The sequence below is a fragment of the Megascapheus bottae genome, chromosome 25 (assembly GCF_031878675.1).
Source record: "Megascapheus bottae isolate mThoBot1 chromosome 25, mThoBot2.hap1, whole genome shotgun sequence".
Classification (NCBI taxonomy): Eukaryota; Metazoa; Chordata; class Mammalia; order Rodentia; family Geomyidae; genus Megascapheus; species Megascapheus bottae.
The window spans coordinates 14,139,425-14,154,698 of NC_143533.1; the positions used below are offsets into that span (position 1 = coordinate 14,139,425).

The 15,274-nt window shown below is 36.7% G+C and overlaps 1 protein-coding gene across 8 annotated transcripts in view; it reads right to left on the reverse strand.

Annotated features, from left to right (window-relative positions):
* Positions 1-15,274, reverse strand: part of Tcf12 (transcription factor 12) — a 266,660-nt gene that overhangs the window by 34,110 nt on the left and 217,276 nt on the right. For all 8 annotated transcript variants that reach the window (XM_090358334.1, XM_090358333.1, XM_090358330.1 and 5 more), the window contains 4 exons: positions 10,319-10,424; positions 8,787-8,926; positions 8,388-8,532; positions 6,631-6,695 (listed from right to left, as the gene is read on the reverse strand). In XM_090358334.1, coding sequence (XP_090214460.1) covers positions 6,631-6,695; positions 8,388-8,532; positions 8,787-8,926; positions 10,319-10,424 — 456 coding nt within the window. The remainder of the gene's footprint in view (positions 1-6,630; positions 6,696-8,387; positions 8,533-8,786; positions 8,927-10,318; positions 10,425-15,274) is intronic.

A 15,274-nucleotide genomic window follows, 5' to 3' on the forward strand; every position in this document is an offset into this window, starting at 1 on the left:
TTTTTGAAAGAAAAGTTTGAAGTGGGTTAGGGTAGTGATATGATCAAAACAAGAAAGGGATAAGAAAGAATTAACAGAGGGTGTGAATTTGATCAAAGCCTATCACAATGAAACCCCTTTAAGGAATATATGCTAATTAGAAAACAAAAAATAAAAGAGAGGCTGGCTTATGACTAAAATTCTAAGTACTTGGGAGGTGAGGGCCTGGGCACTGTCCCTGAGTTTTTTCTGTCTAGTTCTCACTTTGAGCCACTTCCAGTTTTCTGTTATTTAATTGGAAATAAAGATTCACACACATTTTCCTGCTGGGGCTGGCGTGAACTGTGATCCTCAGATCTCAGCCTCTTGAGTATTCTAGGATGACAGGTGTGAGCCACTCACGCCTGGCAACATCAGAAATCATATGCTCAGTAGTCCAATAATTCTACTTTCCCGAGAACTAATGGCTTGAATATAATACTGGTATGGTAGGGAAGGACTGACAATTTGAGTGCTGAGTGGGAAATGAAGCAAAGCTTCTATTCCATGCAAAACTGTGATAATCATAAATTAGCCCACTCATTCAATTTTTAATCCTCTTTTGTCAGAATTAATAGCATGGATGCACTGGAGAATAGCATTGCTTCTGTCATACCGTCTAGCTTTTGTGTTCTTCATAGTGCTTACATTATAGTCCTAACCATTAATTGTCTCTTACTCTTCTCATAGGAAAATGGTAAGCTCCAGACAAGCAAGGACATTGTCTTGTTTATTGTTTCAGATTCTAGAACAGTGCTGACACTGGCTATAAAAGTGAATCTCATAGCCCTTACTCGGAAATTCCATCTGATAATTTTGTTGTAAGATGTCTTTACCTATATTTCATCTTTGTTATTCTCCCGGAATTCTAGTGGCAGTTTTTTTTTTTTTCTTCACCTGTGCTTCTCCTCTCAGTAAAACTGTTCTTTGTGACAGTTTGGAATTGCTCTTGCTAACATAGGCAGTTGAACTGCATTGGACAAGCTCTCCTTTAAGCTCAAGCTGAGAACACTGTTCCACACCAACACTCAAAGCTTCCCGCCCTTCTCCTTTGGGTTCTTCTGTTCCTGTACTTGGTTTAGTAGTACATCTCTTCCCTTCTGTTTTCCCTGTCCCTATCCCCTCCCGTTCTGAATTGTAGTTCCTACAATTTTGTTTCTGGAAAGGACATAACATTTTCTGTGCTGTATCACAAAGTCTAGAAGCTGGGGGATGGATTACTTAAGTGTGTGTGAGTGTGTGTATACACATCTACACACAAGTACTTATATATACATACATATGTATTTTGACTGTTTCTTTCCATCTCACATGATTGACTGAGCTATCGACCTTGAACAGTTTTAACAACCAGATCCTTCTAGTTTACCGTTAAATAAAAGGAAAAAAATATTTTGTCTTCCACAATCTTATCACAAAAATACTTTTACTTTACAATTCATCTATAACGTATGTAGTACTCTATTAGCACCCCATTTTTAAACCTTTTTTGAACACAATTATTCTCTGAATGTGTTTCTTAACCTCTTTCTTATGTAATTTCATGCTATATCAAAGCTTAGGTCAGATGTCACCTCCTTTACACTCAGTAAGTAGAACTTCTCTTTAGCTCTTTCCTTTACACTCTACACTATCACTATCATCTTTCCTTGACGATTTTTCAAAGACAGGGCCCTTATATAGTTCAACAATGAATCTATCATCATATTAAATATTAAAAACTAAAGTACTGAGTGATAAAAAAACACACCTAAAGTTTGCTATAATATCTATTGCATAAATACAGGTAGTATTTATGGTAAATGGTAATATTTATCTCAGTAGGTATGTAATAAGAGGTTAGTAATCAGAAATATGAATATATATATGAATATATATAAATAACTTCATTTCAAACCAGTCTTACTGCATTAGTTTCATGAACAATTACATGGCAAGGTTCGACAATTTGTGGGAATTATTGCATCATTAGGTAGCAATGGGTTTTTAAAGATGTAAACGCACAACCAATTCTTATGGTTCTTGACTATTCTACCCTTCAGTTAAGCCAATCCAGAAGTCTGTCATTTGATTTTACTTTACCAGTTCAAGTGACAACAGATAGAATTACTATTAAGACTTTTCCTGCTCTCACGGACAATATTATAGGACCCTTCTCCTCACCTTTTACTTTCTTTTTATTTGTTTATTATTATTTTGCCAGTCCTGGAGCCTGAACACTGTACTTAGGCTTCTAGCACTTGAGCCCTAGTACCACTTCTGACTTTTTCTATGTATGTGATATTGAGGAATCAAACCCAGGTCTTTGTGCATGCTAGGCAAGCACTCTTACCACTAGGTCAAACTCCTGGTCCTTTTTTTTTTTTTTTTTGCCAGTCCTGGGCTTGGGCTCAGGGCCTAAGCCCTGTCCTTGGACTTTCTCAAGGCTAGAGCTCTACCACTTGAGCCTCAGCACCGTTTCCGGCTTTTTTCTATGTATGTGGTACCGAGGAATCGAACCCGGGTCTTCATGCATGCTAGGCAAGCACTTTAACCACTAGGCCAAACTCCTGGCCCCGTGGTCCTTCTTTTTTTTAAATATAATTTTATTATTTCTGTTTATATGGTACCCAGGGTCTCGGGTATGCTAAGCAAGTACTCTTGACTTCATTCCCCGCCTTTCCTTTTACTTTCATAAAAAGAATGTGAAGGTGGGGAGAGGAAAGAGTACAGAAAAAGTTTGGAGAACATGGATCATCTCATAAAACTTCATCTTTGAAGGCTTATTTAACTACCAAATCACAATTGTTTTCTATAAAATTTTTCCTGTGTTAAATTCTAAACGCTACACTTTTTTTTGGAGGGGAGGGGGTTAACAGCATTTTAAATCCAAAAAACATTATTTTTCAGTTTTCTGAACTTAATGGTGCATAGAAGGGGAAACACAAAGAAAAAAGTCAGTCACTTAAAATTGGGGTGGGAGGATTTAGTGTCTAGAGCATAAACAAAAAGTAAGAACTCATTCTGCATGCAGTCCCTGATCCTCCCACTGTTAAATGACCAGTGATGAATAACTCCCAATACCTTCTGCCAGGCTAACACGGTAATATGCCTCATTTTACGGCAACAAATGAGGCTCCTCCTCCTATCAGTCATGGTCCATTCCAATCAGCAGGGTGCCAATAAAGCTAGAGGCTAATGAAAAGGGCCTCAGACAAAAAAGAAACAATGGAAAGCTCATATGCCTAACCCTGGAACTAGGAACCCAATTTTTTAAACACTACAGTGCACATTTCAGTTCATCTTTGTTATGCTAATGTTATTGAGTCTAAGGAACAAAGAAACTTATTTCATGAATTACTTTTAAACATCAACTTCCCTGAATTTTTTTCTTTTGTCGTATAGACTACAGACCATTTAACCATTCAGATTAAAAATCTCTCCTCCCTCCTTTTTGCCCCTCTCACTCTCTCTGAGGTAGAAATCAAAACATAAATTATCACAAAGAAGTCTGGTATAATCAACAAAGTTAAACAGTCCTCTTGTTTGATCTCCTCTAAATTAAAGACCAAGTGTTTTGATATGGTATTAGGCACTGAGATAAACCAGATGTTTCTTCCTCTATATAACTCTCCATGGGCATAATCTTAAAGGGCTATTGTCTGGCAAATGTTCAGGGAAACACATTAGAAATGGCACGAATACACAGACTTTCCTTTCCTTCTATCTACCCTAGTTTATTATCTAAACTAATGCATAATCCATAGGGCTTTGGGAACTTTGTGTAAATACTTTCATGTACAATTCTCTTTCTTGCTATCCTGAGATTAAGACTACAATTATCCAGGCTTAAACCTAAAATAAAGGAACCTTTGCAGATGCATTATCTGGCTTCACATGTTTAACCACAGTATTCTGCATGCTCTTTAATACCTAAACTGAAGAACAAAGGTTGTACCCTACACCATGTTTCACACATGAAAGACCTTCAAAGATACACATCAGACAATTGATGAACTAGAATTAACTTCTAATGACAAATGTGTAATATATTTCCACCTCAAACTAGATGCAATATTAAAAATGTTACATCTTAAACAATACTATATTTTGAAAGTCATGGTCACCATTCCCAAAGACATTTAAGACTTAACATAAAATTCTGATATGCATATCAGACTCTCAAATGTATTCCTTAAGTTCCTTCTACTCACCTCTTCTAATCCTTCTTAACACCAAAGTAACATTTGTTTCTCAGTACATTTCAAGCATTCAACATATATCGGCGTGAATGTGTATGGTAATGGAAGCTAGAGAAAGACTGTGTTTGGGGAGGTGTTTGGGTGGGGGAAGCAGATGGACAGAAGGAAGGGATTTAAAGTGGGTAGACTATGGCATGTAGTGATGGAGCAGATGGAATGCATCACCATCAGCTGTGACAGAAATGATTTATGGAATGACCTGGCTGCTCTTGCCTAGTAACAACACAGGATGACAGGGTTGAGTATCCATGACAACCAAAGCCCACCCACTAACTAGATTAAACATTTCTTCCTTGGTTTCCACTCAGTGAATTTGGGTTTTCTGTCCCAAATGCCATCCTGGTTTGGCTCCTATGCTGTTTGCAATATGGGAAGATATTCAAGGACTTGAAGGGTAACAAAAAATGGGCTTGAAGGATCACTGAGAACACAACAAATTCAAGTAAACAACGATGATAAAACAAGTCCCAATATACAATAATATATATTAAAAATAGCCAGTTCAAATGTTACTTGTCCTTTTCATGTGAAATAAGTGAGGCTTGATTCTTCCAGAACCGGCAGAAGGAATATAAGCCAAATACCTGTGAATCTTTTAACAATACAGAACAGTAATTTTCTTTCTAAATATACAGCTTTCTTCAGATAGATATGAGTTCAGGAAAAGGTAGGACAGTTCTCTTTAACCCTCCTCCATACTCCTATATAAGACACTTTTACTGTAGCGCTGCTTTTCCTGTATACATAGAACAGTTTGAGGATAGTTAGACCAGAGTTCTAATGTACACGAGCTCTACCCTTCCTAGCTTTGTGATCCCAAGGGCGAGCTACCTAATCTTTCAGAGCTCAAATTACTTAACCTCTTAAACCCTAGTTCCTCTCCTGTAATATGGGGATAATAAGAACACCAACTCGACAGGGTTTTCTTGAGGATTAGATAGAATAGGCATGCAAATGCTTAGTATAACAGTACCAAACACCTAGAAATCATTTACATTATAACTGATAATTTTTGTGGGTTTTGTTATTAGCACTGCCCTTATTATATTTGCTCTAAGACTGAATTCAGAAAACATTTACTGAGCTCCATTTTGTGAGAGACTCCACTCTAGAGTAGGTGAATTTGTCTTGGCTTCATTTCTCCAGCTTGCACTTAACTGTAAAGAAAGGTTTGTTTATCCCAACAATATATGTCTCAGTGCTCACTAGTTGTTTCCTGCTACTCAGGTAGCAACTGGAAGTTCCTAAAATGTTCTACCTTTCCAGAATAGCAATTAATGTGTTTGGCAGAGTCAGTCATGTTGTGCAGACAATAATGTGGGAATACTGCTTAGAAGAGGAAAAATAAGCCTACAGAGAGAGTTCATCAAGTACACAAGAGAAGGTTCCTACTGAATCATTAGATTTGGAAATCTTTGTAGATCTCCAATATATGTTCCCTCTAGTTCTAGCATCGCAAAAGAAAAGATTTTAATTACAATGTTTTAGAATCATATTAAAACACAATCATCTTTTCCATTAATTTCTAATAAACTAGTTTGAAAAAGAACATGTGGATCCCATTGAGTAAGTTTTATCAGTTTAATTCATTTTAGTATGAGTTATTAAATGAACTTAGCCTTTTTTTTTTTTTGGTGGGTCATGGGGCTTGAACTTGGTACTGTCCTGAGCTCTTCAGCTCAAGGCTACCACCCTACCCTTGAGCCAAATCCCACCTCCCATTTTCAAGAGGTTAATTGGAGTCTCAGGTCCTTTTGTGCCCGGGCTGGCTTTGAACCTTGATCCTCAGATCTCAGCCTCCTGAGTAGCTAAGATTACAGGCATGACCCACCGCGCCACTAGCATGACCCACTAGCTTTTTGTGAAAGGCTTTCCATTTCTAAGTTTTGAATAAACCATCCGCAGCTGATTGGTTTTCCCTTAACAAAAAAATGGATAAAATATTTTCCACTGTGCAAAAGCTCTCACAAAGGGACTTCATTTTCTGAATCAAAAGAGTAACAGAACTGTATTTTCTTGTTTACACTGATTTCTTTTAATGGACCACAAAATACATTTTTAAAATAAATACATAGACTTAATGACTGAGCTCAGCAATTTTGCTGTAAGATTTTAAAAGGCCCAAATTTCTCTTCCTTCTACCTGTGTTTATTCCACTAGATAGATCTATTTAAATGTAAGTCAGAAAGGTAACTTTTGAGACTATGGTCTTGTGAACTAATTGAGCGTTCTATATCAATATAAACTGAGAAGAACTCTAAATGAGCAACAAAATGGATACTGTTATAACTATATCCTTTGTTATATTTTATTGCCATCAAAATCTGATTACTGAACTCAGCAGCACAGAATAGTTAAAATAAATACTCACAGATGCCAAAGCCTTTCCAAGTGCATCGCCTGTCTGTGAGCCCCCAGCAGCATTCCCTCTGGTTCCTGGATATTTCAATTAGAGAAACAATCAAGAATTTTAGCAGGAGAACATTTTCTGAATAAACATTTTCCATTCTTTTGATGATAGTGAAATTGGAAATACTCTATATGGGGAGCTTTATTTTGTGTGCTAGTCTTGGGCTTAAACTTAGGATCTGAGTTTTGTTTAGCTCAAGGCCTCTCTCTACCACTTGAACCACACCTCCACTCCAGTCTTTGTGGTGGTTAACTAGAACTTAAAGAGTCCAATAAACTTTCTTGCCTAGGGCTGGCTTTGAACTGTGATCCTCATGACTCAGCTTCTTGAGTATCTAGGAATACAGGGTAGAAACACTGGTACATAACCATATTATATATTTTTATTTTTTACTTGTTATTGTAAAGTTGATGTAGAGAGGGGTCACAATTTCCTAAGTCACGTAATGAGTACATTTCTTTCTCTCTCTTTTTTGGGGGAGGGGGGCAGAGGGATGGGTCAGTCTTGGGGTTTGAACTCGGCATGGGTGTTATCCCTCAGCTTTTTTGCTCAAAGCTAGTACTCTACAACTTTGAGGTACACCACCACTTCCAGTTTTCTGGTGGTTAATAGGAGACAAGCAACTCACTGTGTTTCCTGCCCTAGATCCTCAGATCTCAGCCTGAGTAGCTAGTATTACAGGCATGAGCCACCAGTGCCCAGCTCCTTGAGCTCTTCTGCTCAAAGCCAGTGGTGAAGCCACTGTGAGCCACAGACCACTTTCAAGAGTGTAAATCTATTTCTTTTTGGACAATGTCACCTATTCCTTTTGTTCTCTATTTTTTATTTATTTATTTATTTATTTATTTTTTGCCAGTACTGGGGCTTAGAACTCAGGGCCTGGGCACTGTTCTTGGGCTTTCTCAAGGCTAGAGTTCTACCACTTGGACCACACCACCACTTCCACATTTTTTTTGGTGTATGTGGTACTGAGGAATCAAACCTAGGGCTTTATGCAAGCTAGGCAAGCACTCTACCACTAGGCCATACTCCCAGCCCCTCTCTCCCAGTTTTTCCCTCTTGTCCCCACCCACAAATTCAACAGCTCATTTTCAACATAGTGTCTGCTGTATTTCACCCTGCCCCTCCACTTTTGTGCCCCTCCTTTTCTTCACAAAGACAAATAAATGAACAAGCAAAACAAAAAGGAAAAAAGCATCCTCTTGTTTTCATCTCCTGGAGTTCATTTCAATAAATATTATTTTGTAGGTGTCATTTTTAATTAGTTGTAATGACAAGTTCCTCCCTGGTTTCTATACCAATGAAAACTCACGTTTCTTCCTTTTACTTTTTTTTTTTATAATTATAATTTATTCCCTTTGTCATTAGTAGCTATCATAGTGTGTTTTCTTTTTTTTTTTTTTTGCCAGTCCTGGGCTTGAGCTCAGGGCCTGAGCACTGTCCTTGGACTTTCTCAAGGCTAGAGCTCTACCACTTGAGCCTCAGCACCACTTCCGGCTTTTTTCTATGTATGTGGTACTGAGGAATCGAACCCGGGTCTTCATGTATGCTAGGCAAGCACTTTAACCACTAGGCCAAACTCCCGGCCCCTCTTCCTTTTACTTTTAACCTAAGTAATATATGGAAAAAGATATGGACTTATAAAAATAAAACAAAGCCCCATCAAAAGCTAAAAACCAAATGAGGATTAGGAAGTTTTGTCAACTCAAAAAGCTCACCTAGAATGGTATCTGATCCATTAATGGGAGGTGTATGTGAGGTGGCAACATATGGTGAACTGCTGGTACTGCCGCGATGGAAGCTGGACATTGGAGGAAGACTTGTGTTTATGTCTGTTGGTGAGACTGAGTGTGGAGGATAACTCTAGAAGAAAGGAGGAAAGAGATGATCTATTAAATATATTTCCTAAGTAATATGTACATATCTTGGACAACTACTACAACAGATATAAAAAGAACATTACAAGCTAGCAGCTATTCTTCGTGTCATTTATTCTTAGAAATACGGTAAGCTTGGACTACTACTTTTCAAACTTAAAAGAAGTTGGCAAAAACAAATTGCCTCTTGATGCCCAAGGACAAAGTACTTCTGTACCCAGGCAATGTGTGAGAGCCTACCAAGCGGTCGTGTGAATGAAGACTGCCATAGCTACTGGACTGGGACATGTGAGAAGTGGAGGTCCCCAAAATTCCACCAAAACCGGGCTGGCTCATCCCATTTGATGAACTCCAAAGGTCAGAAGAATTATGGGTCCCATCTACAACAAAAAGAGAAGCACAAAACTTTTCTTAGCTATATTTTTTCATTTTGATGATGCTCATAAAAATCCCAAGGATACTTATATTCTCTCCTTTTTCCAATCTTAATATTCTATCTAGCTTTTACCCCTTTTAAACTATAAAACTGCAACTCATAGGAGGTACTGATGGCTTAAAAGGCTAAGACCTCCTAAAAGTCTTTGAGAAATCACTTCCAAAATAACCAGCATATAAGCAGGAAGGTGTGGCTAAAGGGGTAGAATACCACGCTTGAGCAAGAAAGCTGAGTAAGCAGAGCCCAGAGTTCAAGCCATTCACATACAGACCTTCTCTCTCTCATTCTCAAGCAAAAAAAAAAAAAAAAAAATCCAAACTGTAATAGGAAGGTTACTACAAAAATATTCAGAAGATATGTTCATATTAAGGAAGATAATAAAAATTCTAGCTTAGTCCCAGTGGCTTATGCCTGTAATCTTAGCTACAAAGGAAGCCAAGTTCTGAGGATTGCAGTTCAAAGCCAGCTGGGCAGTCTAAGAGACTCTTATTGCTAATAAACTGCTCAAAAAAGCTGGAAGTGGCACTGTGGCTCAAGTGGTAGAGTGCTAGTCTTGAGCAAAAGAAGCACAGTGACTGTGTTCAAGTGTAGACTTGAAGCCACAGGACTGGCACCAAAATAAATAAAAATCTAAATAGGATTAAAAAATTAAATAGCATACACTAAATATATTTTTAAATTATTAGTCAGTAACAGGACATTTATATTAGATATTTTGAAACTGTGGAATAAAGTTTTTCTAATAGCTATCCTAAGTAATTGATAATGGCCATATTATGGTAAGCCTTCCAGTGAACCGTGTCGGCAATGACCTCACTCAGGGCATCATTTATGTAATGATTTATTGCTCCCATATACATGCTTCCCATAATCCTGAACCACAGGAGACCAAATAAAAATGACTGGCTAAACACGAATTAAAGGAAATGCAACACTCTTTCTCCCTTAATAAGCCTTGCTTTGTTCTATGATACTCATTTATATCAGTAACTCTAGGTAAGACAGGAATCTAATTTAAACAGGGAAATCAGTGGCTAATAGCTTTCATATTTTTGAATTCTCAAAAATAATACAAAGCAGCCTTGCTCATTTGTCAATTTAAGTCCTTTATAAATCCAAATGATACTGGATGAGTTTTGGATAACCGATAACAGTAAATTATAGTTAGCAACAGACACTACAAAAACATAATGCTAAATTTTAATTTATTTCTGCCAAGAAAACATTAGGTAAGTAATATATATATTCTGGGATATTCTCCCTTCTCACACTTCAAAGTATTAGCAAGCAAAAAGAAGACGGTGTTTGCATGTGACAACTGTTTGGTTGTACTTACCTTGCATAAAAAAAGTGCTAGCAAACATACTGGTTGGTGGCTTAGGAGATGGATAACTAGGAGATTCACGGTTGAAGTCATCAGAATTTGGGGATGGTGCATATACCTTAAAATTAAATGGAAAATTTAATTAAAATATAAATGACTACTATGTTACATAAGAGTTGTTCATTCCATAAAGGGCCAACAAAGGCCTATTTAATCTACATTAAGGCTTATACAAACACAAAGAGTACTGCCTAAATTCACACTTCAAAAATTCTCTGTATTACATCTTGGTGTGACAATTATACCAGGTGACTGAATAAAGTCTGAAATGATGATATGGATAACAAAACACCAATTATCAGCTTACGTTTCAAAATTTGATGAAGCGAATACATGCCTCTGAATATATGATCTAAAATCTGGACTCATAGTTCATAAAATAAATTAGGTCAAATGTTGTCCATTATTATTAATAAAAGGTAAGTGTGAAATGTACAATGTAATGTTCAGTAACTTCTTTATCTTATTAAGGTTAGCAAATAAAATCCAATTCTGCTGAGGGATTTTCATTTTTTAATTTTAAGTACAGTTTCAAATCTGGCATGGCTTTAAGAAAAACCTCATTTAATTTGCTAGAGCAGTATTTTAATTTCTTTTAGTAAACTTTTGCTTTGGATAAAGCAAACTGTGAACATTTTGAATTAGTAAATGGCCGGCATCAGCATTCCTCTGGAAAATTAAATGGGAAGCTAGTGACCTTAATGATTAAAATGTGATCACACTGTTCTTGTAACTAAAACCGTGAAGGCAAGCAAATAAAATAGCAGCTAAAGTTATGTATGGCTTGTACAAGTAAACAGGAGTTGCAAGAAAGAAAGCAAAGAGAAGCTATTGAGAACAGTATGTGAAACTATTTTGCTTAAGTTTAAGAGCACAGCCATTGACTTCAGCACAAAAGAAAAATTCTAAGTATTTACTTAACCAGAAAAAAGTAACATTAAAATTATGGGAGCATGTGTAAAAACCTTTAGAACTTTTCTGAAATCATATGCAAGCATCAGTCATCATATCTCTAGACTTAGAATTGGGAGGGAGGGCTTTTAATACACAATTTAGTATTTTAATCCAAGCATACATTTGTAAACATTAATAGAGAAAAAATTTCAGGGGTTGGGGATGTAACACTGTAGAGAAGCACATGAGATCCTCCGATCCTTAGCACCATCACCAAACAAACAAACAAACAAAAAATTAAAAAGTTAATGTTTCTTTGATCTCTGAAAACTACCCTTTCCTGAAACTCAATTTCTTCATCTGTGAAATGGTGCTAAAATAACTAACTGGAGGAGAATGGATACATATAATAAAATGCTTAGCATAGTGCCTTTTACAAAGTAGTCAGAGTAAGACAATATTATCTACCGTTCTCATTAGGAACAGTTCTGTTGCTAAATATTGCCTGACCAACCCTCAAACACTACTTAATCATGATTTTTGTTTGACATGACCTACTACGCCCCACTACTCCTACCTCCGAATTGAAATAAAAAGTTAAAATGTCCTGTTTTACTCTATGGCTACTCCTGATAATACAGGCACAGGTATGGCAGTCTAATGGATTGACTTTCAGGTCTGTTCACTATCTTTTTACATGTCAGAGGCAAAAACATGCATGTGTAGTACCTGAGTTTGGCACAAATATATTCCTAAGAATTATCCAGCCAGACTGTAGGTAAGGGAATATTGCAGACAGTTTGTTCATTATATACATTAAACACACTTAAGGCTAGTTCATAAAACATAGCTAATATTAAGTAACTGGGTATGCACAAATGTATTTGAGATGTATTACACAGGCAGGGAAGTAAAGTTCACAGGAAAGGAAGCATGGACTGTTTTAATCAAGTTTCAGTTTGTAATCTCAGATATAACTAGATGTCCCTCTCTCACTTTGTATATAGATTCCCTCAAGCCAATGTGAAACCATAAACAAAAAGGATAATAAATCTACAGACTTGGCTACAAAACAAGTGAGAATCCAATTTAGAAGACCACATCAGAACATGTGCTTTTTATCACAAATGCATCTTTACAATTATACATCAGCCTTCATCTCAAAGTGTGAAAGATGAAAGTCTCTAATACCACTCAGGTTACAGACTGAAAAAACATGTGAATCTCATACTCAGCCATTACAGAAAGACTCCAGTTCTGAAAATTCCCACATGATTTGCTAATTTATATTTTTTATCCTTAATCCCATTCAATTCATATGTACCCTGTCAAGTATACATGACAAACTTGGACTTTTACAAGCTGTTGCTAAATAGAGCATATGTTGATTGGACAATTATTAATTGATGGCTGTCACAGAAAGCAAGAAAGCCAAGAAAACCAAACAAATCAGAGGAAGACACTTACTGACTCTTACTTGAAAATTGTGAAGCTGTATGAAGAAACAGGCCTCATTATTAGAGATGAAGCTCATTTTTTTTTTGCCAGTCCTGGGCTTGAGCTCAGGGCCTGAGCACTGTCCTTGGACTTTCTCAAGGCTAGAGCTCTACCACTTGAGCCTCAGCACCACTTCCGGCTTTTTTTCTATATATGTGGTACCAAGGAATCGAACCCGGGTCTCCATGCATGCTAGGCAAGCACTTTAACCACTAGGCCAAACTCCCAGCCATGAAGCTCATTTTTTTGCTAGTTCTGGGGCTTGAACTTTGGGCCTAGGAAGGAGCTGTCTCTGAGCTTCCTTTGCTCAAATAAGCCCTTTACCATTTGAGCCACCACATCCAGTTTTTCTGAGTAGTTAGTTAACTGGAGATGAGTCTCATGGACTTTCCTGCCCTATCTGCCTTCACATTGGGTTCTCAGATCTCAGCCTCCTGGGTAGCTAAAGCCTACAGGAGTCAGCCACTGGTAGCCAGCTATGAATTTTTTTTTTAAAATAGTAAGTCTTTGTAATTAGACTTTAAAAACAAAACAATGAACTTTCAAAGGGCAGACCTTACAAACAAAAACCATAAAATCCTTAAAATACCATACTCATTTATCTACTAACGCAGTTCAAATTTTTATCGTAATGTTAGAAATATATACTTCACAAACAGGCTCATCTAACTTTACTTTTGGTATCTTAGCCATAGCTTGCAAAAACACAGATGCAATGTTATGAAGCAGCAGTTGTGCCAGTCTTGATTTTTCAGATCAAAGAGTTCTTGCGGCAAAGCGCAACTGATGTGGTCTCAAATAGTTTATTAACTCCAGATGTAGGGAACTAGTCAGCCAATTCCACAAAAAGAACAAGTCTCTCCTACTTACAATCAGTACTGGCCACAAATTAAAACCAGACTGCTTATGTCATCTGATCACCTGCACATAGATGCCCATTTTTTTTTCTAGTTAACGACCTAATCACGTGTTTAAATCTCAAGGATGGTTTTTGTATCACAATAAACTACCCTAAAATTAAAAGAAAGAATTATATATGCTTTAAGACGATTAAGCTCTATCAGGAGTCAAGCTATTTTATAAAGAAGAGAAAAAAGTACAATTAAGTACTTTAAGATGTTATACTGAAGTTTGGTAGATAGAAATTTGTTTTAGAGTCCTAGCTTCCATTTCAGGCTTACAGAAGCTATAATGGGACTGTCCATTTTCACAAAAATGTTTTCCCTTTAAAAATGATATTAAGAATATTGGCAATTACTCCAGGGATCACACAATTATACGCAGTATGCTTCAATTAATACAACCAATTGGAGTCGAACAGAGATTCTTTTTTTCCTGCTTAGATGATTTGTTTAGAGATAGTATGGCCACAAATTGAGGCTAGTAAGTAAATGATCTAGAAGCAGGAGGGAGGCCCCGAGCTCCTGATGGTAATGAATCCACCTTGAAATTAATATAGGAAACACCTCCTGTGAGGCAGGAAAGCATAATAACTTCCTGGTAACCACCAAGAAATAGAAGCTTTAGTTGAAACAGAAGAAGAGATCCACGGCCTGTTGGATAATTGTACCTAATAAAGGACCTTACCACAGAACATGAGGAATACAGCAAGAGAACATTCAAGAGAAGTTTCTCTGGTGAGGGAAATAAGATCAGTAAATACCTGAAATGTGGACAATACAACTGAGGAACTAAAATTTTAATTTGGTTGATTAACATAGCCATGGATAGCTAGCAGTTTATTGAACAAGGAAGATTCAGATCACTCTCCCATATCCAGCAATTTAAGAGTACATACATTCTTTTCAAAGAAATATTCTGAATTCTTCTAAACTTCAAAATCAAACCAGATTAAGTTCATACACATTTTGTGAACTCTGTTACCTATGTTAAAATAAAGAAGATTTAGGTCTAGGGGATATAGCTCAATGGTACACACTTGCCTGGCAGCTGGAGGCCCTGGGTTTGAATTTTCAAAAGGAAGGGAGGAAGAGAGGGAAAAGGAGAGGAGAGCACCAAACCAGAATTACCAAGATTTCATTATGCTTTGTCAAGACAGTTAAATAGTTACCTTTAAGTTCCATTATGCTCAATATCATTCAATACTTTAATTCAAGCTAACACAAACCTCTAATATATGAGGTCTAAGCTCATAATAGAAACTACCTTCAGTACAATTTACATCCTACTTATCAAAATAAAAAAAATGCTTGACTAGCTTAATTTACTGTCATAATTTTAGCATGAAGAGGTGGTATTATGTTCAGGAACATTCACTTAATTTATCTGATGCCTTATATAATGGTATTTTGTATTGAACAATAAAAAATATGAACATCTAAGAGTAAGCACTCAAGAAATAAGAAAAACTAGTAAATCTTATACAAACTTAAGAGTGTTTAAATTAGAAACTCATGCAAGTTCTGCATAACACAATGCCATATTTCTGAGTTTTCAAGAACTGAATTTAGTAAAAAGGGGATGCTTAAAAAGAAAAGCAAAACAAAACAAAACCAG